Here is a 24810-nt window from a genome sequence, read left to right as displayed (position 1 = left end):
ACGCCTCCGCCGTCGCCACCCCCGCCTCCATACCCCTCCCTTCCTCACCGCCCTCCACCTACCTCCCCAGCTCCGTCTCTACCTCCCCCTCCTTCCCTTCCCACAGCTCCTCCGCCTCCACAAACCTCTTCTACTCCCTCTTCACAACCGCTCTCTCCGCTACTACTCCCCACCCCTACCCGCACTCCGCGAACCCCAATCCTTCCCCCTGCCATCCCAGTCGCCAGCTTCCCCCCTACCATTTACCCGCCGCCGCCGCCGCCTCTGCCGCCGCCAGCTACCCCTACCCCGTGCACGGTCTGCGCCTACCTCACCCTCACACCGTCCAGCCCCATCTACCCGATCAGCATTACGACCGAACAGTGCGACAACTTCGCGGAGATAATTACTGCTGACGTCAGCTCACAGGCCGAAATGGTGGCTGCCCCTCTGCTCGACATGCCGTACACCACTTCCTGCTCCGAAACCCAGATCAAGGTCTGCGGCACCTTCAAAAGCGCAGTAGAAACCGCCAGCCTGCAGACCTGGGTCACGAGCCGAGTGGCTCACTGGCTGTCGCTCGCCACCGGCGACAGCAGCAGCGGCAGCGGCGGCAGTTGCCCGGCCTTTCTGTACGGCTATCGAGTAACCGTAACAGTTGGCGGCGATGGGCAATGGCCCACCATACCCGCCAGCTGCTTGTCTGCCAGCGTGTCGACTGTGTGTGAGGCCCAGCCAGTTCCCTACCCCAAATGCGCGTAAGTGCGTGAGATCTCTAATACAAGGCCCTAGGGTTGAGATTTGCGGTTGGTGGTTAGCGGTTGGTGGTTGTTGTGGGGGGTTGGCGTCAGAGGAGGAGGACGACGACGGGGGAGGCCACCGAACTGCCCGTGGGCCGGAATCCCCGGGGGGGGGAAGCCGTCCTGGACCGCACCACACGGTTATCCGTACTGTACGGGTTTTATGTGTCACCATGTTTTATATAACCCTGGTCCTCTCTGCCTCTTAAGCCTTTCTCACTTCCGTACACGCACACGTACACGTCGAAGTTCTCATACACCGCATGCCATGCGGGGTTAGATTATGCTTCCCCCCTCTCTTTCCCCCTTGTTTTCTCGCCCTACCGCCTGCCCCCCCACATCCCCTGTTGCCCTTCTTGAGGAGATGAGCCCTATTCACTAAAAGGTGAAGTTCGCTCCACCTTACCCTCGGCCCCCGTGGTGTTGCAGGACCGTATACCCAGCTCTCGTAGGGGACGTTCAACATGCGCCCCCTTCGCGCCCCTGGCCCCAATCCTCAATGCCCCTCCACCCCTCCTTGCTGACCAACCCCCCAACCCCCCAACCGCAACCCCCCCAGGTGCAACTCCAGGCCCCGCGCCACTCCCTTCGCCGCCATACCCCTCATCTTTAAGGCTCCGGGGCGCACGAGTTCTACCACATTGTACTGCTTTACAACTGATGTCATCAGTCCGTACTCTTCGACCGTAAGTACGGCACATCGTACATGGTCGTACAGTACAACTTCTATTCCCCCGGTCGCACGTCATCGTCTTGCGCACGGGCAGGTTTTGCTGCAGATTTCCAAGCACGCATAACCCTCCTCCAACTTCGCAGGGAGGCTCTAAAGCTCCCTACATTGCACTGCATGGAAACTGCCCACCACTTCTTTTCCTGCCTTCCTGCTTTCCTGTCTTCCTGCAACTTCCCGTCCCCTCGGGCCTCCCCCCTCTCCATCTCTCCCTCCTCTCCATCTCTCCCCCCTCTCCATCTCTCCCCCCTCTCCATCTCTCCCCCCTCTCCATCTCTCCCCCCTCTCCCCCTCTCCCCCTCTCCAAACTTGCTCCAGGGAAGCTGCGGCTCCAGCACCACGCTGCTGAAGGCGGAGATATGGGCCAACGAAGCGAAGCGGCGCAAGGTGGTGGCCATCGCCGTACAGCCCGCCAACTCGACCGATCTCACCTTCCATGCGCCGACCTGGGGCGCCGTGGGCGAGCAGACCCTGAAGGCTACGCCGCTGATGTGGGACCTGACCCAGGCCAACGGCGGCAAGATCTGCCTGGAGCTGGACAAGGCCACGGACCTGGGCTCGTTCTGCAACAACGTCCCGGGCTCACCGCCTACTTGCTGGTGAGTCTGACGGAGAGCTGACGGAGAGCTGATGGCTAAGTGTTGTCGTGATGTGTTGTCGTATTATGGGTTAGCAGTGAGTCCGCTGATTGGGAGGGGGGTCGGGAGGGGGAAAGGTGGATGGGGCTGGACGACATACATGCGGTTGGAAACGGCAGAGCAGAAGGACCTTGTTTACGCGAGGGGGACTTGGTAAGGAAACTTTGGTACGAAACTCTATGTGAGTGCGTGTCTCCCAGAACTCCTTTTATTCTTTTTGCACGTATGGACCATTGTGCTTGTCTGTGTGAGCTTCGAGCGGTACCGCCTTGCCGCCTTTGCAAACCCAAACGTTTTAGCCGAGTAAGGCCCAAGGTGCTCTAAAGACCATGCAGCCGTGATGGGAGATTCTGAAAGCGTATTGAGAGATGGAGCGGAGCAGAGGACAATGCAGAAGCGTTGCGAGGCGCTGCTGGTTTACCACTACCGTCCGTAAAAGAAACAGCTTCTTTGTTGTCTGCAGGATCACTTTCTTCTCGCCGGACAAGAAATGCTGTCCCCTCTTCGCGGCGTCTCTAATGTAATTGAAGATTTTGAAGCTCGCGACAGGGGGCGAGCTTTTTCAATGAACGGCGGTTGTTTTAGGGGCCGTAGGGAGGTTCCATCTGTCATTTGCGCGCGCGGCAAGCTTGGGTGATTAATTCTCCTGCCTGACTTGTAAAGCGTTTAGATTGTATAGTATTAATTGGGATTTGCTGGTATGCTGGAGTGCGCTTAGTAGCGAGGCCTGTTGTCGGCTTTTGGCGCTGCAGACACCGCCAAGGCCTGGCTCGAACAGCTAAGGTCTATAGTGGGCAACCTCGAACGGTTAGATGTTTTCTGCAGTAAATGGCTTCATCAGTTGAGAAGCCCCAATTATGTTTAGATTGCAGCTTAGGTGTGGCATGAGGATACATAGACGCCCCGCCGCGCACCGCGTTGTGTGCCAGCAGAGCTTCCGTTCTCCCCGCCAACATGCACGCGATGGATCTCATCTTCAAAGCGCGCGTGGGATTCGTTCGCGGATAGCGAAGCGGCCGCTTGGGGGCTGAAATTTTTCCTAGCCAGCATCTATCATATTATTTCTGCAGTTTTTGCGTTTCGTAACAATGCACTATTTGTGGTTCTGCTCACGCCGATTGTCCCTCTTGTTGGGCAACGTTAATTTCCCCGGGCGGAATGCGAGATTGCGAAAGAAAAATTGTGCAGTACATGGTTTCTACATTGTGCGGTACATGGTTTGAGGATGTTTTCCTCCTCTGGGGCTGTATCGTCTATTTGTGGCTGTTTTGAAGATTACCAGGCATGCAAGGAATCTTTCACGAAGAGAACGTTAATGCATGCAAGGAGATGGGGTTAAACGTTTCAGATCGTTTCTCGTGCGCAGCGTTACTTGACTACTTGGTTAGACGACAGAGGGATATTTCTCAGACGGCTCGAAGGTGAGGACGGACCAGGATGGCGGCTTTGGTTTTTGTCATGTTGAGTTGTATATATGTGTGTTACTTGTACGGCAGTTAACTACAATTTATACGATCTGGAGACCTTTATTCAGTGCAACGTAAGAACGTCGGTAATGCCACTGCCGCGCCTCTGCACATGTAAACCGGATGGCGATTGACTACTATCAACTACTATCAACTACCAATAATTACTATCAGGGTGTTCATACCGCCTAGAGCTGTTTGTCGGTTGTTATCATCGGTTGTTATAACCGCCTTGCCATCATGGTGGCCTTCCGACTGCTCCCGACCCGACCCGACCCGACCCGGCCCATCCCAACCGGGGCTTTTACAGCGCGGGGCCCTGAGGCGGCTGTTGCCCGTGAGGAGCCCGTGAGCCCGTGAGCCAACCGGCCGCTGCTGCACAACGCCGGGGCCAAGGGGCACCGACACCGGGGCACCGCCTCCACGATGACGTTTCTGTTCTTCAACATGGGACCCTACCACCACCAGCACCACCACCACACCAACAACCACGATTTGACATGAGGAGCACGCACTCCCAGGTACCAGCAGCAGCAGCAGCAGTAGCGCCAACTGCATCAGCGACGTCTCTACTTCACCCTCTTCACCTCTGCAGCACCCACGTCCGCTTTCACCACACACCATCATCATCACCCTTACGAATGCAAGCAAAAAAAAGGAGACGCCATGGCCAAATCTCTGCGCCCGCAGCAACAAGGTTGCGACTCGAGTGACGGCTGGTGCCCCTCGACGTCCGGCGGGACGTAATTCGCATCCAGTTCGCATCCAGCAACCGCAGCCGCGGCCGCCACCGTAGAGCCTTACATACATACACACATACATATGTGCAAACATACTTACATACATATGTGCGCATAAACATGCATCTGTCGTATGCGCGATGAAGGAAGGTAAGAGGAAGCCAGCACACGCGACGAAATGCCCTTGGGTAAAATGCACACGACAATTGTCGTACATCTATCAACCGACGGAGCGCGAGGAATCCTGCCGTAATCACGTGTACGGCATTCCGTCAACCAAGAGACCGGGTTGAAATTGAGCATGGAATGCCAAAAAAAGGACTGATTGATTGAGAGGCACCAAACCGTTTTCCGCGCGCCTATCACGCGCGCCCTTAGAGAAGGGAAGGGAACGGGACGGCGAAGAAAGAAGAAGAAGAAGAAGAAGAAGAAGAGAAAGAAAAAGAAATGCGTGCGAAAAATCGTGGGGGTTCGCAGTTGATGCGCGCAGCGGCAAACACACACACTGCTAGCTGGCCATCAAAGCTACAACAACATACGACGACGAAGACGACGAAGACGAAGGGGAGGAGGAGGAGGAAGGGAAAAAACACTTTCAAAAAGGCAAATGGGCTTTCTTATCTTGTGTGGGGACTCCACGTCGATCATCACTCCGCGGGGGGGAATAATGAGGTCCCCCAAATGCACAACTAACAACTCGTCGCATGGACCACCAGAGGTAGAAATACCTGCAGTACAAATGCCGTACGGTATACAACCGTTTATGTCTGTAATCCGTGCGCATGTATGTCTGTATGTGTGTGTATGCACCATCAGGATCTGCTGCTACACACTACACACTACTACACACTACACACACAACAGCAGTGTGTTCCCTTCACAACATACAACACAAACACACGTCAACTCGGACGCGCTGCATATATGTACCTACATACTTACATACATGCGTACTATGTACAAGCAAATGTACATTCAGGCATATGCACGCACGTACATACATACATACGTACGTACACACAACCCGCACACACCAACATGTACATGGTACTTGTGCTCACACCTCAGCAACCTCGGCTTCTTCCTCCTAGCCGAGAGACCTCCCTCTTCCCCCCCACCGGGATTGACCTCGCGGCTACCAGCCAGACGGCGCTGGTGCAGTCAAAAAGCTGCTCCCCGCCTAGTCGGGCACCTTAGTTGGCCGGGAGGTGCAGACCACAACAATAATATAATATGATACACATGTCTGGGCTGGGGTCACAAAACGGTTGATCAGTTCGTTGTTGGTTGATTCGTTTTCTGGCCGTCTGAAAACCGCTGCATGACCGAGCAGCTCTTTCTCACCCCGACCGTCCCCCCCCTGGATCACCTATATCACCCCTCCCAAGGGCCCCCCGACCAAATCAACAAGATTCTCCAAAAAAAAAACACCCAAGGCCTCCAACTCCTCCTCGTCCAACGCCTCCAACCCCCGTTCCCAGACCAGGCGGGATTTGCTTCCCCCCACCACCACCACCTGGTTTCGGTGCTCGGCAGTATGCACGTGCACGTGCACGTGCATGTGCACATGCACACACATATACACATGCGCACAAATGGTACATTGGTTAAATAGGCCTCCTGCGCTGTACAATACCGTACATCCGCCATACATACATAAGTACATACACACAGCGTCAGACAGTTCGTGTACGGCGCAACGCCGTACAGTCGGACATATACGAAGGGAGAACGCATGTCAACACAGGCACGTATCACATCCCCCGGGGGGAAGCCATTCTTTCCCATCCTTTTCTAGGTCTTCAAATATCCTCCGCAGTGTCCGGGTGCAGCCAGGGCGCACACCGCAATGGCGCCGCCAACCACCCTAACTTCCCCCCCCCTTCCCCACACCGACATAGTCCGTACGGCAGACAGGTACCATGCGTCTCATACCGGAAATACACACCCACACCCACACCCACACGCACACACACCACGCAGGTACTGGGGGCCCACGGTATGCTCGCACCCAAAAATCGCCGTACGGGTCCCCTCCACCCGTCCCGCCGCGGGCCCAGAATACCCAACATGACGCCCCCCCCCCCCCCCACCACCCCCACCCCCCCCACCCGCCGCCGCCATCCCCCGCCTAGCCGCCGCCGCCGCCGGGTCGCATTCACGCGATTCCGTTTCTATTTCCTGCTTCGGCTCCCTCTTGGTGCTCTTCACCCCCTCACCAAATCAGACACCCCACAAGGATGGGTGCTTAGGTGGTAGTTGGGTGGTAGTTGGGTGGCAGTTGGGTGGTAGTTGGGTGGTAGTTGGTAATTGGGGGAACCAGGACGCGGATGTCGGCTTTCAGGCCATTGCGAAATCCCTTCGACCGAAGAAGTGGGCGACCTCAACAAGCGCCTCTAGCCGCGGCTGCTGTTGCTGTTGCTGCTGGGGGTCCTGCTCCTGCTCGTCACCCTCCTGTTGCTCGTCCTGTTGCTCGTCCTGCTTCTCATGTTCCAGTTGCTCGTCCTGTTGTTGATGCTGCTGCCGCTGCCGCTGCGCATCCGTGGTAACCAGGTAATCCGTGTACGGCAGCGGAGCGGTCATTGAGCAGTTGGAGTCGTCTGAGTCACGCCGGAAGACCTGCGCAGCCACAGGGTCGTCGGCTCACGGTTACCGGCGTTGCCGTACGCGTACTGCAGGGTCGTACTTGGCCATATCCAGGCGCCTCTTGCCTGCTGCTACGGCCTCTCAGTGAGTGCGTACGAGTGCATAATCTCCCATACGCGCATACTTTGTCAAGGCTAAAACTCCATGACGCGACCAAGACGTACTAACTCTGAAATTCCTTCTGGAATACGGTCGGTCGGTCGGTAAGGACGAAAAGCAAGAACCCTCGGCCGATTGGGACATGCATAAGGACGAAGACGCAAGGCTGGGATATGGCCGGCTCGGCTCGCGTAAAGCGCGCGGAGGACGTAAAAGTGTGTGTTTTTAGTCGCACGCCGTTCCTCCTCCGCATGGACGACCCCGGATTTGGATTTAGATTTGGATTTGGGGGATCTTTGCTGTAGTTGGGCTTTGGACTTTGGGGAGAGAGAAAAAGGGAGCACGCACACATACAGACATACATGTATAAAACCTCCCCTGCCGGGACTGCCTTAACCGAATTTGTGTTTGTTTGTTTGTTTTCCCTTCGAATCCCGTTTTCGTTGGTGGTGTTTTGGGGGGTTGTTTCAGGAGCCTTTGACTTTGCCCTAGCTTAGAGTTGTGGACTCGCTCTAGCGGGACCTGAGAGCCCTTCGTGGGGTCTTCACTGCAGCGCCATCCCCGGATGGAGGGGCTGCGTAGAGTGTTGGCAGCTGAGTCGGGGTCGGGAGCACACAAGACTAACCGACTTGTGCTGTGTGCTCCCGACCCTTGCGTTGTGTTTCGGCTTCGGCCCCCGGCTCTCGCGGCCCACAGTGTAATCTAAGTCATACATACATACATACATACATACATACATACATACATACATACATACATACATACATACATACATACATACATACATACATACATACATACATACATACATACATACATACATACATACATACATACATACATACATACATACATACATACATACATACATACACGTACACCAACGATGTGTGGGGAGCTCTCACGACGGGGGCTCCCCCCCCACACACGCACGTCGGCCCTGCCTGTCATTATGCCCTTCATGTCTTCTTGCCCGCCCCCACAGCACTCACAAGCACCACCTCACAGCACCACGGCGCCGTGCTTTGCCTTCGGCAGTACCCTTGCTCCCGTACCTTTTCCGGACTTGAGCGTCGCTCATTCACCTCCCACTCAGAAACATCTTCTTCCCCCCGCCCCGCCTGTCTTTTTCTTTCTTTCCTAGATTGGGATCGGGGCTCGCTGCCGCAGACGTTTGTCGATGTGGCCTTTGCAACAGCCCTCGCCTGCCTTCACGTGCCCCCATCTTCCGAACGACACCTCTACTAACTCTCCCTACTTACGCTGCTGCTGCTGCTTCTGCTGCTCCGCCGACATCCTTTGTATTTCCCCTTTCATTCCAGGACAGTTAAACTTTAGGGTTTCACGGAAAGGGTTCGGTGTGCCCGCCTCGGGCGGGGGAGGACACCCAGTCTGCCGCCGCCACATCGCACCCGCTGTGACAGCCGCATGACGACCACCTGCTTTGTCTGCTCTGCTAGCTCATATGAGATGTTTTTAGGATACTAATAGGTCTTTATGCTCCATGTAACTGGGACTTCAGGTACCCTCGTTATCTGTAGTGGCCACCACCTGTAGTCGGCCACTTCGCCACGACAGCGCCCCTCCTACCGTGACTCGATTCGGGGCTCCCTCAGGTAACCGTTATCCTTTTTCCCAAGGTGCCACCACCACCACCACCACCACCACCCGCACGGCATTTCCCCCTCACCCCCCCCATCATCATCATCATCGAGCGGCTCCGAAGATCATCAAGGCTAGCAGAAGTGAGCACGCGCATGCACGGCAAGTTATCCTCCGCCGTTTTGCCACCTACCATCTGCAGCACCTGAACGGACTTCGCAGGCTGCTGCTGCTGCTGCTGCTGCTGCCGTTGCATTTGGCAGTCGTACACAAAATTGGTCTTGGCCCGGGGCCCGTGCAGCGCCAGTGCTGCCTCGTCGTACGCTCGCGCCGCCTCCTCCGGTGTTTTAAAGGTGCCGATCCACCTGGGGCAGCAGTAGCAGCAGCAGCAGTCGCAGTAAAGCAGCAGGAACATGAACAGCAGCAGCGGTAAAATAAGCAGTAGCAGCAGCAGTAACAGAAGCGCGCTGTCGCATGTGAGGTGGATGCCAAATCAGGACACTGCCGTTGGCTGTTGTTTCGTTGTTTGAGCAGAGTTTGGCCCCGGCTTAAATTGGACTCGTGTTATGGCATAGGTATCCAGCGGGGATGACAATCAGGAAAAAAAGGTCTTCGAGCTTCATACTAATTTTTTAGCGCGTGTGGTCAGATTAATCCATTGGACATGGGGCTCTCGCCATTTGGGTTGCTGCCGTTAGGACCTCGTGGCGGTGCTTCTGCCGACTGGCGACTGCGACAGGAACATATCACGCCGAGCTAAGATATGCAAATAAACATATGGGGATCTACAAAGTAAGAGATTTTATGTTGTTTAATATTTTTTAATCCTCTGTAGGAGATGATAGTGCATATCGGCGCGCTCGCCCGGAATGAAGGTATGCGACTTACTTGGGCATTCCGAGGACTTTCTTTGTTTGAAAACCAAACACAGGTAATTTTATTTTTGTTTCGTTTGTATCGGTTTCCCTTAGTAACAGCGGCACCTACTGGAGGAGCAGCAGCAGCAGCAGCAGGCGGCTGCTGCGGCTGCTTGCCAAAGTCGACGCACCTGCGCTTTCCACTGCTCGCGTCACGAATCTCCGCAGCGTAAGAGCCCCATGGGCGTCGCCGAACGCCTCTGTACCCGACTTTGTTAATTGGTCCTGCGTGCAAGGTGCAGACATTAATGGTGGCGCTTGGCGCAGTCCGCGCGCCACTTGGCACGCGGTACGCGGTTAGCCACAGCCCATAAGCTCTTTGCGCAGATTTTTTTTATCAATATTATCCTACATGTTAGAAAGCCATGCGAGAGGTGAAGGCTTGGCGCTGTCCGAAGCCCTTACAAAGCCACCTACCATGCTCATCGTTTTGGGCCGGGCGGCTATCGTGGTAGTCTGGGTCCTCGTCCAGTGCTCGCTTCCTCCTTGTCACAGGGCGTTGAACAAATGGTTCCTCCTCTGAGCTTGGGACATGCTCCTCATGGTGGAAGGCGCCTCTGAGGCGAGCGGCGACGGAGGACGGTTGGAATTTGCGAAAGAGCCTTACCGCAGAAACATGTGAGCAATACTCTCAACATAACATGCAGTAAACATGGCGTTGGACCAGCCGGGGCGGCTGGCGAGGAGCGCCGGCGGACATGGAGCGACCGGTGTATGCAAACCGTCGCCAGGCTGCTGCTTTCCATTAACCAAAAGTCTCACAAGCAATTCAGCACCTAAGAAAGCTCAGCAGGCTACATTCGGCTCGCTGACGAGCAGCGTGAGGCGGGTCTTTCGCCGGGAAGCTGGAAGGGCGTGCACTGCACTCACAGTGGAATGAGGACCTGGAGGGCTCCAGATGGCATAAAGTTGTAAAGCATGGTGACGAAATCGTAAAAGAATATGATTCGGCCACACACACTCAGCTATCGTTCAAAGCCGGTGTGCGCGGGTAAGTGAAGAATGGCAATCAAAATTGTCTTCCTGATTGAAGCAGCCTGTTGCTGGCTTATGGATACACCCAACTGAGTGGAATTTTACTGAGTATGCTTGGATTCATGGATGGATCGTGTGTTGTACTACATGTCGAAAGGACGAAAATAATTACATCGCCAAAATATCGAAATTCATACAGCTCTAGGTTAGGGAACCAAATTGTCGTCATTTTGAGCCATAAAAATGCTTTTAACAAGTGGCGTAGTCTGCGCTGGAAGCATCGAGCTGCAGCCGACACATCGCCAAAATATATGTGACCTACCGACTGAAGTCCTTGCAATTATGTTATCCAACCTGGGATGTCGCGATAAAAGGGCGCTTGCCTGCACCTGTGCTTCCCTACTTTCGGGTAAGGCAAGCGAGGCCCTTATGCCACCGCCCTTGAGATGGCACCTTGTCCATGCTTACTCCCCTTAATTAAAATCCACGTAGTCATAAAAAATGCAATTCCCTTTCCTTTGCATAAACTCGGCCGAACCTTGGCGGCATATGGTGCCACTCTCTGGCAACCCTGGCGCCAGCACCCCGCCGTACAATTAGGCCTCTTCCTCACCAAGGTGCTTGCCCGGGCACTCCTTAAGCCCGAACCCAAAGCCACAACCGCAACAACAACCATCACAACTAGAACCCTGCGCGTCCTTCAGGCGTGTGTTGACCCCCGCCCCCTGGCCTGCACTCTTTGTTGCTGCCGCTGGTCCCTCCCGCCCCGTCCGAGCTACAGATCCTCCCCCCCAATCTCCCCTCCCCAAATCGGCCAAGCCACACCGCCAAACCCGTTACCACATACACACACACCCCACTCTCCCCCCCGCCATATCATGTGGCCCGCTCCCGCAGCCTTGGAGCCCCAACTGGGCCCAATGGCAGGTACTACCTACACCGCCTCCCTCCCCCCCTCCGCCCCCTCATCATCACCATCATCATCATCATCATCCCCCGGCGGCTGCTGTCCATGTTGGCGCTCCCGGCTTCACGCGACACACGCACTGCGGGCGGCTGCCTGGCGGGGGGCCCTGCAAGCTGCAGCTGCACAGGTCCACAACCCCAACCAAGCCGCGGGTACGGCAAGTACGGGCAGTGATGATGGTGCCGGCGATGGAGGAGGCGGCGGCGGGGGAGGAGGAGGAGGAGGAGGTTGTGATGGTGCGGGTGGTGATGTTCCCGCACGCCAGGCGCCTCAGCAGCCTCAGCGGGAGGAGGAGGAGGAGGAGCAGTCGGGCAGGAGGCAGGAGCTCGCGTTCCCCGGGCAGGGGCTGCAGCCGGCCCCGCCCGCCACGACCCCGCCTTCCGACACCATGTGCAGAGCCCAGCAGCGCCGAGCAGCGTCAGCCGTACATACACACACGGGGAGCCACGTACCGGCTGCGGAGGCAGTCCCCGCCCCGGGCCGCAGTCGCAGCCGCAGCCGCAGCCTCGTACAAGTGGAGTACGGCGTTCTGTTCCGACCTACGGAGGCCGTGCTGCGTGCAACACGCACATTGGTGTACGACGGTCGCCTCGTGCTGTTGGCGGGATCATCCAGCGGGGTGCTGGCGGCGCATCACCCGCCCGACCGGGTCGTACAGGGCCGGGTGGGTACTCGAAGGGGGGGTAGGGGGGGGCAAAACCCTAAAATAGACCCCCCACTCACCCACCCAACCACCTGAACATTGGGCTGTAGCTCGGGCTGCCCCCCACAGCTGTAGCAGGGGGTTAGGACCACGTAGAGGTGGGGGTGGGGGTCGCCGGGGATGTGGGTTTGGGCGGGAGGGGGGGTGGGTGGGTTAGTGGGGGCCAACGGGCGCGTCTGAGTCAGGACGGCTTGCCGTACTATGGCCACATACATCCGCCTTCCCTTCATCCACTTTAAGTCACCATGACCTCCCCCCCCTCGTTCCCCCCCACCCCCCGGCCAGTGCAGGCCACAGGCTCCCTGCCGGACCCTACACAGATGACCTCACTGGGCTGCGTGTGGGTTTGTCCGGAGACCCCTCCCTCCGCCCACCTCCCCCCCGCCTCCTGGCCGCAGCCGCCAGTGTATCAGCCTCCCTGGCCCCCACCGCCACTGGGATCTGCCAGGGGGGCCCCGGACTGGGGTCTGGATCTGAATCTGGATCGTAATCTGGATCGTAATCTGGGGTGTCAGGAACGTCAGCACCGGCAGCACCAGCACCCCCCACACCCACACCAGCCAACCCCCGGGAGGAGTGGTGGTGGGCGATGTGGATGGTGTGGGGGGAAGCTGGACGGGGTGGGGCTGTGTGATCTGGGTTGTGGGGGGGATGCAGCGGTGCTGGTGGGGAGCGGGGAGGCCTCCGGAGTGCGCTGCCGTACTGCGGAGCTGTCTTGCTGGCCCCGCCAATCCGCCCCAGTCGGTGAGGAGGTGAGGAGGACCCCGTACGGCAACACGTATTGGGAGTTGCGGGGGAACTGGAGATGATGATGATGGTGATGTGGGTTTTGGTGTGAGTGATGGGAAAGGGGAGGAAGAGAAGGGAGGGCGTGTGCGTGTATGTGCGTATGTGTGTGTGTGTATGAAGGGGCAGAGAAGAGGGGCCGAAAGAGGGGGAGGAGGAGGAGGAGGAGGTAGCTTCGGGGTCGCACATACCCCCGGAATAACGCCCGTATGGCCCATTAAAAACTGCAGCTAAAGTGTTATCCCAACTTCATGTCGGGAATCTCTCTCTGTTGTTCCCCCCCCTTTCTTTCCCCCCACGAATACACACACGCACACGTTCCCCCATCAGTTGCCTCCATACAACTTTTGCATGTACGTCCCCCCCTCCTTCCCCCCTGCTGAAATTTGAACCCCCAACAGCTCCGCAGAGCGCTGGAGGGCATCCTGAAGAGACCCTCAGTGCCGTACAACGAAACACAAAAGACCCCCCACACCTCCATCCCGCACTTCACAGACCTACACACGCACAGCGGCGGCGGCGGCGAGGAAGACGATGACGGCATTGGAGGCGGCGGTCGGCGAGTGGTTGGCAGCGGTGGTTGGCGGTTGACGTACTTGGACTGCTCGGCCAACGAACTGCGGTGTGACGATCTGATCGCGTCCATGCTGCACGGTACGACCGGAGCTAGCGCCGCCGCCGCCGCCGCTGCCGCTAACGCGGGTCTGGCGGCGCCGCCGCCGCCGCTCCCACCCTTGTCCCAGTTGACCGTTGGCAATAGCAGCAGTAGCAGTAGTAGGGATGTCAGCCCTCTGGAGGTGTTGTTATGTGGGGGCTACGGGACCCATCTACGGCACCTGGTAGCGACGCGGGCGGTGGTGAGGGCGAGCCGGGAGCTGCGACTGCTGCAGGTGAGTGTGAGTGAGAGCGAGATGTGTGTGTATGTATGCATGTAGGTTTGTATAATTGTATGTATGTATGTATGTATAATTGTATAATTGTATATATGTTGGAGGGGTCGGGTGGTTCTTTAGGGGGTGAGAGGAGGGAGCGTCATAGCGCGGATGTCGTCTGGCTGGGTGGGTTAGGGGAGAATATTGCGTGACCTGTGTATGTATGTATGTATGTCCATTACGTATGTACGTGTGTATGTATGTTACGTCATTAACCTCCCTATACTGCACCTTAGCGCACATACACAGTACCCCCTCCCCCCTCCGTCAGTACTGCTGCCCCCGACTGGCCACTCTGGACCTCTCCGGGTGCCGTACATGCCCTCCGCCTCCGACTACCACCACCACTACAGCCAGCAGCAGCAGCAGCAGCTACTGCGGGCCGCGGGTGTTGCAGTTCGGTTTGGCTCTGAGGGAGGCGGTGGGCTCGATGACCTGCCTGAGGGGTGAGGGGGTGAGGGGTGAGGGGGCCCTGCTGACGTCCCCTAAGGGTCATAGCGCCCCCGCGATTGAGGGGACGAGCACTTGCCAGCCGCTGTAGCGGGCAGGGGGGCCAGGGGGCCCTTGTCACAACGGAGGGCACCCCGACGAAACACACACGTAACTGCCAAGAGCTACCTCCTCTCTCTTCCGGGGCCCGGGCACTCTCTGTCTCGTCGGGGGTTTGGAAGCTCCCCCCTCATCCCCCTCCCCCCCAGTTGCAGCTCAGTGCGCTCCAGGGGGGGAGGGGGAGGAGGGGAGGGGCAGTTTCCGGCTGCTGGGGCCCTTCACCGTCATTTGGTCCCTTGGGTCCTTTGCCCCTCTGACTCCCCCCACCCACTCCCCCCACCCACTCCCCTAACCCCCCCGCCCCCGCCCCCCGGGCCAGTGCTAAGTCTCCAGGATATGGACCTAGGGGGCTTCTTTTCCGTAAAGGGACGCGGTCTATCGTACGGGGATGCCGTACGTGGACATGGACACAGACGTGAAGACTTGTCCACGGCCCCTGGGGGCACTGCCGGCGGCGGCGGCGGCAGCAGTGGTTGCGGCGGTGGTTGCGGCGGTGGCAGCAATGTCCCAGTCGCCGGTGGTGATCAGGGATGTGAAAGCGGCGGCGGCGGTGACGGGACGGAGCCGCAACGGCAGGAAGAGGAGGATCATACTGAATGGCTGCGACCGATATGTCGTACATTGCGCGGTTTACGACATTTGGACGTTTCGGGTTGTGTCGGGATGGGACAACAGCACCTGGCAGCCGTCATGTCCACCGCCACCGCCTTGACCCATCTAGGCGCCGCCAGGTGCCGCCACCTGGCGTCGTACAGCGCCGCCACCGTCGCCGCCGAGCGCCAACCGTGTTGCTACCTGCGCAGCCTGTCGCTGGGCTGGGGCTTCGACGCAGCCATTGTACGGCGGATCTGCGCTGCCGCGGCGGCAACGGCGGCGGGCTTGACGGCGCTGGCACTGGATGTCGGCGCGTGCGTCGACGACGCCCGTCTGGCGGCGGTGGCGGCGGCGTGTCCCCACCTCCAAGACCTCCGCTTGAGGATGTGCGCTGTATCTGGGGCGGGGTTGGGAGCCGTCCTGGCGGCCTGTCCCAAGCTGCATGTACTGCATGTGGTCTGTTGTACGGGACCGATTCGCAGGCAGGAGCTGCTAGGCCCCCTGGGATGGCTGCCGCCGCCGCCGCCGCCGCCGCATGCATACAGTGGTGGCGAAAACGGCACAACGGCGGCGGCAGTGGCGGAAGCGGCGGAAGCGGGTGCCGACGTCGTCTTGTTATCGCGCTGGGCCATGTCCGATCTGCGCCTCGTGGCCTGCGGGTCGACGGAGCTGGACGACGGAGACATGCTGTCGCTGCTGTACGGCAAGCCGATGTACGACAGCCTGGCGAAGGACCTCCGCGCCGGCGGGATTGGCAGCGACGCCGCAAGCCGCCGCCACTTCTGTTCCGCCGGCAATGCAGACCCTCCGCCGCCGCCGCGTCGAACATCGTACAGCCTCCGCCTCCGCCACCTGCGGACGCTGGCGCTGGTGGGTTTGCCCCGGCTGACCGACGCGCTTCTACGGCAGTTGCGGGTTTGTGGCGGCACGTGTGTACGGGAGGTGCGGTTGGAGGTCAGCGGCGTGGAGGCGGGCGGCTTCACGGAGGGGTCGCTTGTCCGGTGGCTGAGCAGCTGCCGCCACCTCACCAATCTGAGGTTGCGACATTGCTGCCGGGTGGGTGGGTGGGAGGGGGTGGGAGGGAAGCTGTACGGAGGTGTGTACGGCAGAGGGAGAGTGGGGGGGTCCATGGTGGTGGTGATGATCGACGGTACATACATGCATACATACATACATACATACATACATACATACATACATACATACATACATACATACATACATACATACATACATACATACATACATACATACATACATACATACATACATACATACATACATACATACATACATACATACGCGTGGTCCGTTTTCTTTCTATGGCTACTTCTCCCCTGGACCAGCCCAGGAAGGGACAGGTGGTGGAGGTCAGTTGTTTTAAGGTGGTTGCAAGACGTCTTGTGGTGTCGAGCTCTCTTAGCCTTTCTCTCTTGGAGGTTTTTTGTTGGCCTGTTAGGTATATCAGGAGCCCTCCCCTGCCGGGACTGCCCTGACCGAATTTGTGTTTGTTTGTTTGTTTTCCCTTCGAATCCCGTTTTCGTTTGTGGTGTTTTGGGGGGTTGTTTCAGAGAGCCTTTGACTTTGCCCTAGCTTAGAGTTGTGGACTCGCTCTAGCGGGACCTGAGAGCCCTTCGTGGGGTCTTCACTGCAGCGCCATCCCCGGATGGAGGGCCTGCGGAGTGGCTGCGTAGAGTGTTGGCAGTCTGAGTCGGGGTCGGGAGCACACAAGACTAACCGACTTGTGCTGTGTGCTCCCGACCCTTGCGCTGTGTTTCGGCTTCGGCCCCCGGCTCTCGCGGCCCACAGTGTAATCTAAGTCATACATACATACATACTACATACGTACGTACATGCTACATAACTAAGTACGTACGTACGTATATATATATACATGTAATTCAACCTCAGCGCAGCGGCTTCACTCGGCCTGCCACCGGCTTTTAATTGCAACCAACAACTGAAACGAAACGTTACCGAATTCACCTAACCAACCCCAACTAACTCTCTTCCTACCGGCCGCAGCTCGGCGCATCCGCGGTGGGTCGCCTGGCCGCCGCCTGCCCCTCCCTGGAGGTCCTCATGGTGGACCGCTGCGACCTGCCGGCGTGTGGGTTCGACTTGGAGCCGTCACCGTACGGCGCGTTGTCGTACGTAATGGTGGCGAGGTGCAGGGCGGACGAGGGGGGGTTGCCGCGGGGTTCTTCTGGCGCTGCTGCTCCTGCTGCTCCTGCTGCTCCTGGTGCTCCTGGTGCCGCTGCTGCCGCTGCTGCTGCTGCTGCTGCTGCTGCTGCTAGTCGTGGCAGCGGGGGTAAGGCTCCCTGCTGGTGGCTGCCTGTTGAGCGTGACGTGAAGATCATCAGGCTGCGTGATGGCGCGGTTTTCAAGGAGGCCATGTACGCGCTGTGAGTGGCGTGGTGTGTCGCTGGTGTGTTTGTGAGGGGCGGGGGGAAGGTGTGTGGGGAGGGGGCTGCTGTGAAAAGGGGGGGTGGGGTTGCACTCGATGCATTGCTGCTGGACCCCGCCCCCACCGAGGTGCCATGTCCCAGCTGCGTGGTGAGGGAGATGATGAGCTGGGAAGTTTATTGTGCGTGTACTCCAGGAGGGGCCCTGATGGCGGGTGTGGGAGCGACAAGTTGACCGGGCAAGGGCCGAAGGGGGTTTTGCACTGCATGGGAGTGGATTTTCAGATGGAAGGGTTGCGTTGGTATGCGGGTCGTTTTAATTTGCAGGATCTACAATTGGATCCTGGAAGAAGGCTGGAAGTTGGTATGACGACTTTCCATTGCAATGGCGTTCGTGTTTGGCGTATGGAAGTTAAAAAGCCATACGGGGCCCCGTACATAGTTACGGCAAGAAATTGGCATCCCGTTTCAGTTTTCCAGCGGTCTGTTATACTTTATTGGATGAAATAACGACGTGTCTAGAGCTTGGCTGAACAAGCCTGGAGTTAATGTCACGCATCTCGGGGGACTAGGTCGACGCTTGCAAAGTAAAGCACCATGCATTCATTCTGGACCCGTGCAAATACTGTCATCACCTTCTTTGGAACGGTGGCAGCAGTCCTGTGCCTTTTGACGACAGGGACAGGCAAGAGAACCGTTGATCACCACTGCTTACTCTAGGAAGTCTATAATTGGAGGTCGTTGTTTTGCACAACAGATCTCCTACATAAATCAAACCCAAAGATTAAGCTTGGATTAAGGGATGTGCGTCGCCTGGTACAGTCTCAGGCCGGACAAGAGCAAGTACGTGGAAGCTGCACAATTGTATAGATTTTGGTAACTCGAACGACTGGTGGAACGGCATATTCGCAGGCGGTGGTGACTTTCGACCTCGACGCAGATCTGCGGAGCATCTTTACCTGGAATACGAAACAATTGTTTGTATACGTGCAAGCTGAATACGAGACACCCGAAAACCGGGTTAATCAGGTCGTCCTATGGGATTTCATCGTTCAGCAGCAGGCAAGCAGAAGGGGAGGCGCGTTTGAACGTGTCCTTCTGCCGTACGACAGCTGCCCTACCCCAGCGTGAAACTTAGCTCGCACCGCGTGGCACCTTCCTCGCCCCATATGTGTATGCGTTTTGCAGGCACGGGCCCACATCAAAGTGAGCAACCATAAGACCAAGTACGCATTCATCGACCCTGGCCGCAACCTGCGTGGCCGGCCGCTGAACCTAACGTTGGTGTGGTGCGTCATGCCACGTGTGGGTAAGTGGGTGCCGATAATGAAGAATGGGTTTTGGCCTGAAAGTTGCGGGATGGGTATCACTGCTGAGGTAGAGGCAGGCGGCGCCTGCGCCAAGCCTGCCAAGGAATGGCAGGCCGAACGGCAGGCGTTACCACGACAGCGTGTCATCATAATGTCGAGCAGGCGACGTGACGGTGTGGCATGGCGAACGGCGATCAGGCTGCCACGCCCTTCCCAACCCAGCCTGTGCATCACTTTCTCCCCGGTTGCCTGCTCGATCTGACTCCCGTGGTCATCTCATGGCATGGTCGTCGACCTGCCAAAGAAGATGTTCCCCAGCTCGCGCCGTTCGCCTTCCAATTTTTGGCCTCCCCCCCATTTCCATGCTGCAGGCCGCATGTACACGCAGCAGTTCACGAAATCGGTGGGAAAGCTTCCAGGTGAGCTGGAACAGAGGACCTTTACCATTGATACAAATATTAATGTTATGTCTTCATTCCATTGGTCTTTTTCACGGGTTGTGCACATGGGGGTGAGGCACCTGCACTGCTGCTCAAATCCGTGTGGCAGGTAGCGCGCGAAACGTATCACTCCATTATACGCGGTAGTGCTCTTATTGGGCAGTTCCGTCAAAATCTCGTCGGGGGTTTGGAAACAGAGGCGGCAAGGAGGAGTTGCAGATGGAGCTGCAAAGCTCGTCGGCGCAAAATTTCTCCTCGGGATTTCCTGCACCTTGCCTCCAGCCCGCTCCGCACGCACAGAGACAGCCTGGTCTTCGTGCCTTGTTTCTTACCCCTGCCGTGCCCCCCACTCTTCCCCGCTCCCCAGCGTCCTACCTCTTCTAGCGTAGCTCTGCCAAGATTGTGCTCTGACAGACCAGGAAGGGAATACATCCGGCTGGGACCTCCACAGGGCGCGGCGCGGATGGAGGCAGAGCTGGGAGGAAGCACGGGAGGGGGAGTTCGGCTTGAACCTCTATAACCTCCATACTCTAATCCTAAGAAGCAGATGTGATGGTGTTATTACAGAGCGTCAGTGCGTGTGTGACGTCCGTTCGCGGTCATTCCGCTGCGTTTCATCTTTTGCTACAACTTTCTGGGTTGTGTGGAAAGTGGCCATTTGAAGCTGTGTATGGGGTGGGTGGGATGGGCCGGGTTCAGGGCCAGGATGGCGCTCCTTCCTTCTCGGCGTTTGTGTCCTATTGGAACAGCGACACAGAGCCCGGTGCGGAAACGCCGGCTGGCTCCGTCACTGGGCGATAGTTGTTTTGCTCCTTTATTAGGAGCACAGATGCGGCGGCGCAGGGCAGGTCTCAGGGCGGTGTCCCCGGGCTTTTCGCTGCAACTACGAACCCTGCGCAGCATTTGGGAGTTTGGTTGCAAACCCCTGGGGCCGCGTGCGAATATATATATCTCCAACGCCCTGTATTAAAATTACACAGCGAAATAAAGAGCGGGGCTGCACTGTGCACCCTGCCCCTCGCAGTCATCGCCGCGAACTTGCGTTTTAAAGGATGAGAAGCTACTTGCAAAGCGCACACTTGTGCGCACCCATGGGTTGGCCTCACTGCTGCACTGCTACACGTACCTTGAGCTGCAGAGGTTGAGAAAGTTTGTTTAATTCCTCTTCTTGCTTCTTTCCTTTTGGATCTTGTATCAACCGCACCAGCCGGGGGGAAAGCGTTGTAGGCACCGCAAAGAGGTTGAAGCTGAGCAATTGGGCTTTGCAAAAGAAAACACTTCAGCACATGTCTGAAACGTCTCGCTTAAATTTATCCCGATGTACACGTCTACCTCACACCTTTACACTGCGGCCTGCAATTGGCCTCTTCAGTCCCGGTTTTACAAAACTCGGCAGTAACGCATACCAGCCCAACAACAACAACAGCCGTGACCACCAGCACCCTCTGCCCTGTGGCATACCTTCAATTGCCCCTCCACATACATTTACACACATCGCCTCGTGCATTTTGCGTATTTGGTTTCCATCCAGTACCTTCATCGCCGCCACGCTGCCCACTGCCGTAAGCAAAGAGCCTTTCGAGGCACCTTAGTTAGGACCATTCTCAGTACAGTAACAATACTGTACAGTTGAATGTACCAGCTCCAAACACGCGCCCAGGAGGGGCTCGGATGCCAGCGCCGCTCCGTTGCCCTGATCACCCCACGTCACACACACATGCGTTTTCCCCCTCTAATTGTTACTCTGTCAACATGAGAAAGAAGGGTCCGGAAAGGCTGAGCGGAAAGGTACAGCTGTGGAACGAGGGCTTCACCGCGATGGTAGCTGGTATGTGCTGGCGCAGCAAGAGAAAGTGGCGATGAGGCGGCAATGCCGCCTCATCCCTAGCGACTAGCGACATCCCCGCAACCGACACACATACGGCGCGACACAACCCACCCGACGTCGGTCCGCCGCGACCGTGGCGATGTGCGAGACCACGTATCCAGTTAGTCCCCCTCCCCTCCCCTCCCCTCCTCTCCCATGACCTTAAACCCTTCGCGCCATTGGCGAACAAAATGTTGGTCCAAGTTTACGGTCATCTCTTTCCCCCCCCTCTACTGCTATGGTCAACTCCGAGGTCAAACATCCATCAGGCTCTACTCGCTCATGCGGCCCTCCCCCCCCCGTTCCTCCCCTCCCCGGCCCCGTCCTCGTCCCCGGCCCGCTGCAAGTTCCCCCTCAGATCCGCCCTCCTCCTCGCCACCTTGTCGCCGCTCCTCATCCCCGCCCCGCGCAACCCCTCTCAACCCGTCCCCAGCCTCATGCTCGCGCTCAGCCCTCTGCCCGCCACCACTTACTCGCCGGTCCCGGGACCTAGCGTCCATATCCTCCTCATCATCATCATCATCCTCACCCCCGCTGCCACCCCGCCGCCGCGACCTGCTCCCCTCTCCACCGTCCCCCCCTCCGTCCCCATCCTCTTCATCCGCGTCCCCACCACGCCCCCGGCCAGTTACTCCCGCATCCTTCTCCTCGTGTCCCCCCCTCCCTGGCTCACGACCTTGGGCTCCCCCTCTGTCCACCTCCATCCCAACATCCCCCTCGTCCCCATCGTCACCGCCGCGCGCACCGTCACCACCCATGCCAGCCCCAAGCCTGGAAAGGAAAGCCGCCGCCGCCTCAGACGCGGAGGGCCGCGGCGGCCCCGCGGCCGCACCAAAGCCCTCGGGCCCTGCCCTGGCCTCCTCCTCGCCTCCGGGTGGGCCCCCCTGGCGCTGTCGCTTCCAGCGGTATGCCGCCTCCAGCAGTTTGAGGCCGGGCGCTGCGGCGCCCTCCTCCGGAAAGATGTAGTCGTAGTACTCCTCCTGCCCCACCTGTTTTGGGGTCGAAATGGGTTGGGAAGAGGGACGGGAGGCGGATGAAGGGGAAGCCGGGGGCAGGGAAGGAGGTAGGGAAGTGAGGGAAGGAAAGGAGAGAGGAAGGAACAGGAAGAGAGAGAGAGAGAGAGAGGCTTGGCGACAGAGCGGGTGATGCGGTGCGGTGGCGAGCACTGCCGCCAGTAGCCTCTTGGGGGTTCAGAAGTGGCCCCTTTTGTCCGAGAAGTGACACCGAGAGGAAAACGTCGTTCGTCTCCAGACGAACGCACCACACACATACACATGCACATATGGACAGACACACACACACACACACAGACAGACAGATAAGAAGACAGACAGACACAGGTCTTCCCCCCCCCCCCTGGGGCTCCCGCTTCCCACCTCGTGCCCATCCTCCGTGGTCACGGCCCGCTTGCGCTTCACCCGGCGGGGCATCTTCTTCTCCACCTCCGACAGCCGGCTGCTCCTCTCGGCTGGGGAGCTGCGGGGCGGGGTGAGGGGGGTAGTGGGTGGGCCGTCCGGGGAGGGCCAGGGAGGGCGGGACGAGGGGCCGGCCAAGGTACGTGTTTCCTCGAGAGCTTTCAGCCTTAAATTGGAATTTTAATTTATTCCAACACCAGATAATACACATAAATACATACATACACACTTACATGGTACTTCCTCGCCGTATCCATGTGACGTTATCTTCACTTAACATTTCCGGGTCAGCTCACTAAAACACAGGCACACGCAGCTGGTAGTACACAGCTCGCCGCCAGCCACGGGCCATCATCATCACAGCCGGAAAACCCCGCCCCCCCCTCAGTCCGCCCCCCAGGCGGCCCGCCTGGAAACCGCCGCCGTAACCCCCCTTCCCCTTTCCCGCCCCCTCCATCATGTCCCCTCCATCATGTCCCCTCCATCCCGCCCCGCCCTCCCGCCCCACCTCCAGTCCTGCTCCTGCTCAAAGGCCTTCCAAGCCTCCAACAGCATTACCGCCTCCTCCTTGGCATCAGGCGCCACGTCACGAAGTGTACGGAAGGCCTGGTCGTACACTGCCCGGGCGCGGGTAGCACGGGCGGGGGCGGACTCGGGACCCTCCGCGGGCGCCTGCGGCTGCCTGCGGGGGAAAGAGTGTGTGTGTATGTATATATGTTGGGGGAGTGTGAATTGGGATTGGGATTGCCGGGGAGATATAGAAACTAAGATCATGTGAGGAGGGGGGAAACCATACAACCATACATACGTACATACACACACATCAACCCTACCGTCCCCTCCATCTTCCTACGTCTGCCCCTGCAAACTGCCGCCCGGGCCCCCAGGGCCCCCTCCGCAGGCCCTTAGATCCTCACCCTGCCGCCTCTCCCTCCGCGCCCTCCGCTGCCGCCACAGGCATGAGAGCCGCCTCGAAGCGGGCGAACGACAGCCACACCTTGACATGCTTCGTACGGTCCAGAAGCCGAGTGTACAGCACCCGTACCCGCTCCCGCTCGCCCTCGGAGATCTCGAAATCAATGTAGGCCTAGCGGGAACGGCACGTACGGAAATGCGGTACAATGTATGTAACACTCGGGCATCGTGAGTTCGGAGGAGGTGGCGGGGAGGTGGCGGACATGAATCATCCTAGGGGTTGGGGCGCCCTTTAGGACAACCGAAGGGCTGTCATTCCCTTTAGGGACAAACCCTTTGGTTCCCCCCAAAGCAAGTAAGGGCGAAAGGACGAAACCGTAAATGTTGCGGAAATGGGACAGCAGCATTAGCATTAGCATTAGCAGCAGTCCTGGACCCGAAGGGTCGGCAACAGCCGGGGAGCGGGGGCCATAAGCGAGAGCTACAAACCAACTAGGTCGTGCTTCCTGCCCCTCATACCCTGCCACCACACGCTTGTGTCGGCCTACACCCCCTTCCCCCCCTGCACAAGCTCAACCACACCACTTCCCACATCCTCACTGCCCGCCACCTCCCTCTCGCCACCTCCATTTCGCCACCGACTCGCGCGCTGCGCGGTCCCGTAAGGCCTCCGCCGATGCCTCTGCCTCCGTCCCCACGCCCACCGCACACACACACACACATGCAGGAACACACACACACACGGGGCACCACCGGCCCTGCCTTTCCCCTCTCCCTCCTTCCCTCCTTCCCCAGGAGGGCACCCACCTTCCACAGGGCTTCAGGCATGTCCAGCAGCGACTGCGCAATAGCCAGCTCGAACAGCGCACGACAGCGCTCCGTCTCACCCAGACTCCGTTCCAGGTCGGCGTATCGAACCCAGGCGCCAACATTGGAGGGCCGCCACTCCAGATATTTCTCATAAAGCTTACGGACGCTTTTGGGGGGTTATTTCGGCGGTTGCAGTAAATAAAGGGGGCCGGCACGGGGGGTTAGCGCGACTGGGGGTCTGACAGGGGAGGTGCCGCTCGCTGGCGGAGCAGGACATGTAGCTGACGAGGTGAGATGAGAGTGGCGTGGGATTGGAGAGGTGGAGGAGGGGCGGTGGCACCGGGGCTGACGCGGGGGGTGTTGGGGATTGGTAAAATGGACACCCCAACAATCCACCACCGCCACAACCCCACCCACCCATGTACATCGCGCTGTGCGTTGCGGGGCCCGCTTCCATTCGCATGCCCGTCCCACCCGGGGGAACAGCCCTCCCTCCCTCCCCTCCCCTTCCCTCCCCTCCCCTCA

General features: G+C 58.3%; 4 protein-coding genes across 4 annotated transcripts in view; 2 read left to right on the top strand and 2 right to left on the bottom strand.

Annotated features, from left to right (window-relative positions):
• The window catches only part of phV15 (extracellular matrix glycoprotein pherophorin-V15), a gene marked incomplete at its 5' end in the record, with an annotated part of 5252 nt that extends 2093 nt beyond the window's left edge, over nt 1–3159 (top strand). Inside the window, 4 exons of the mRNA XM_002949684.1 lie at nt 228–737; nt 1339–1465; nt 1828–2108; nt 2611–3159. Of these exons, the coding sequence (XP_002949730.1) occupies nt 228–737; nt 1339–1465; nt 1828–2108; nt 2611–2671 (979 nt within the window). The 3' untranslated portion in view covers nt 2672–3159. The remainder of the gene's footprint in view (nt 1–227; nt 738–1338; nt 1466–1827; nt 2109–2610) is intronic.
• A 3534-nt stretch (nt 3160–6693) lies between these two features.
• On the bottom strand, nt 6694–10522 carry VOLCADRAFT_90047 (uncharacterized protein; the record flags this gene model as incomplete). The annotated part of the gene is made up of 6 exons (XM_002949580.1): nt 6694–6972; nt 8894–9065; nt 9749–9842; nt 10035–10174; nt 10225–10293; nt 10488–10522. 6 exons carry the CDS (start codon nt 10520–10522, stop codon nt 6694–6696), a joined length of 789 nt encoding a protein of 262 aa, XP_002949626.1.
• A 5083-nt stretch (nt 10523–15605) lies between these two features.
• Nucleotides 15606–20449, top strand: VOLCADRAFT_120777 (uncharacterized protein). The gene is made up of 7 exons (XM_002949683.1): nt 15606–16065; nt 17149–17291; nt 17421–17528; nt 17673–17679; nt 18717–18837; nt 19210–19257; nt 19646–20449. The coding sequence occupies exons 1-7, from the start codon at nt 15754–15756 to the stop codon at nt 19660–19662; spliced, it is 756 nt and encodes a 251-aa protein (XP_002949729.1). The 5' UTR covers nt 15606–15753; the 3' UTR covers nt 19663–20449.
• Nucleotides 20450–22032: 1583 nt separating this feature from the next.
• The window catches only part of VOLCADRAFT_59517 (uncharacterized protein), a gene marked incomplete at both ends in the record, with an annotated part of 8755 nt that continues 5977 nt past the window's right edge, over nt 22033–24810 (bottom strand). The window contains 5 exons of the mRNA XM_002949579.1: nt 22033–22134; nt 22522–22603; nt 23069–23242; nt 23478–23647; nt 24283–24451. Of these exons, the coding sequence (XP_002949625.1) occupies nt 22033–22134; nt 22522–22603; nt 23069–23242; nt 23478–23647; nt 24283–24451 (697 nt within the window). The remainder of the gene's footprint in view (nt 22135–22521; nt 22604–23068; nt 23243–23477; nt 23648–24282; nt 24452–24810) is intronic.

This window comes from Volvox carteri (assembly GCF_000143455.1).
Source record: "Volvox carteri f. nagariensis unplaced genomic scaffold VOLCAscaffold_15, whole genome shotgun sequence".
In the NCBI taxonomy this organism is placed as follows: Eukaryota; Viridiplantae; Chlorophyta; class Chlorophyceae; order Chlamydomonadales; family Volvocaceae; genus Volvox; species Volvox carteri.
Note: the sequence above shows the minus strand (reverse complement) of the source record. Positions and strands in the feature narration are given on the sequence as shown.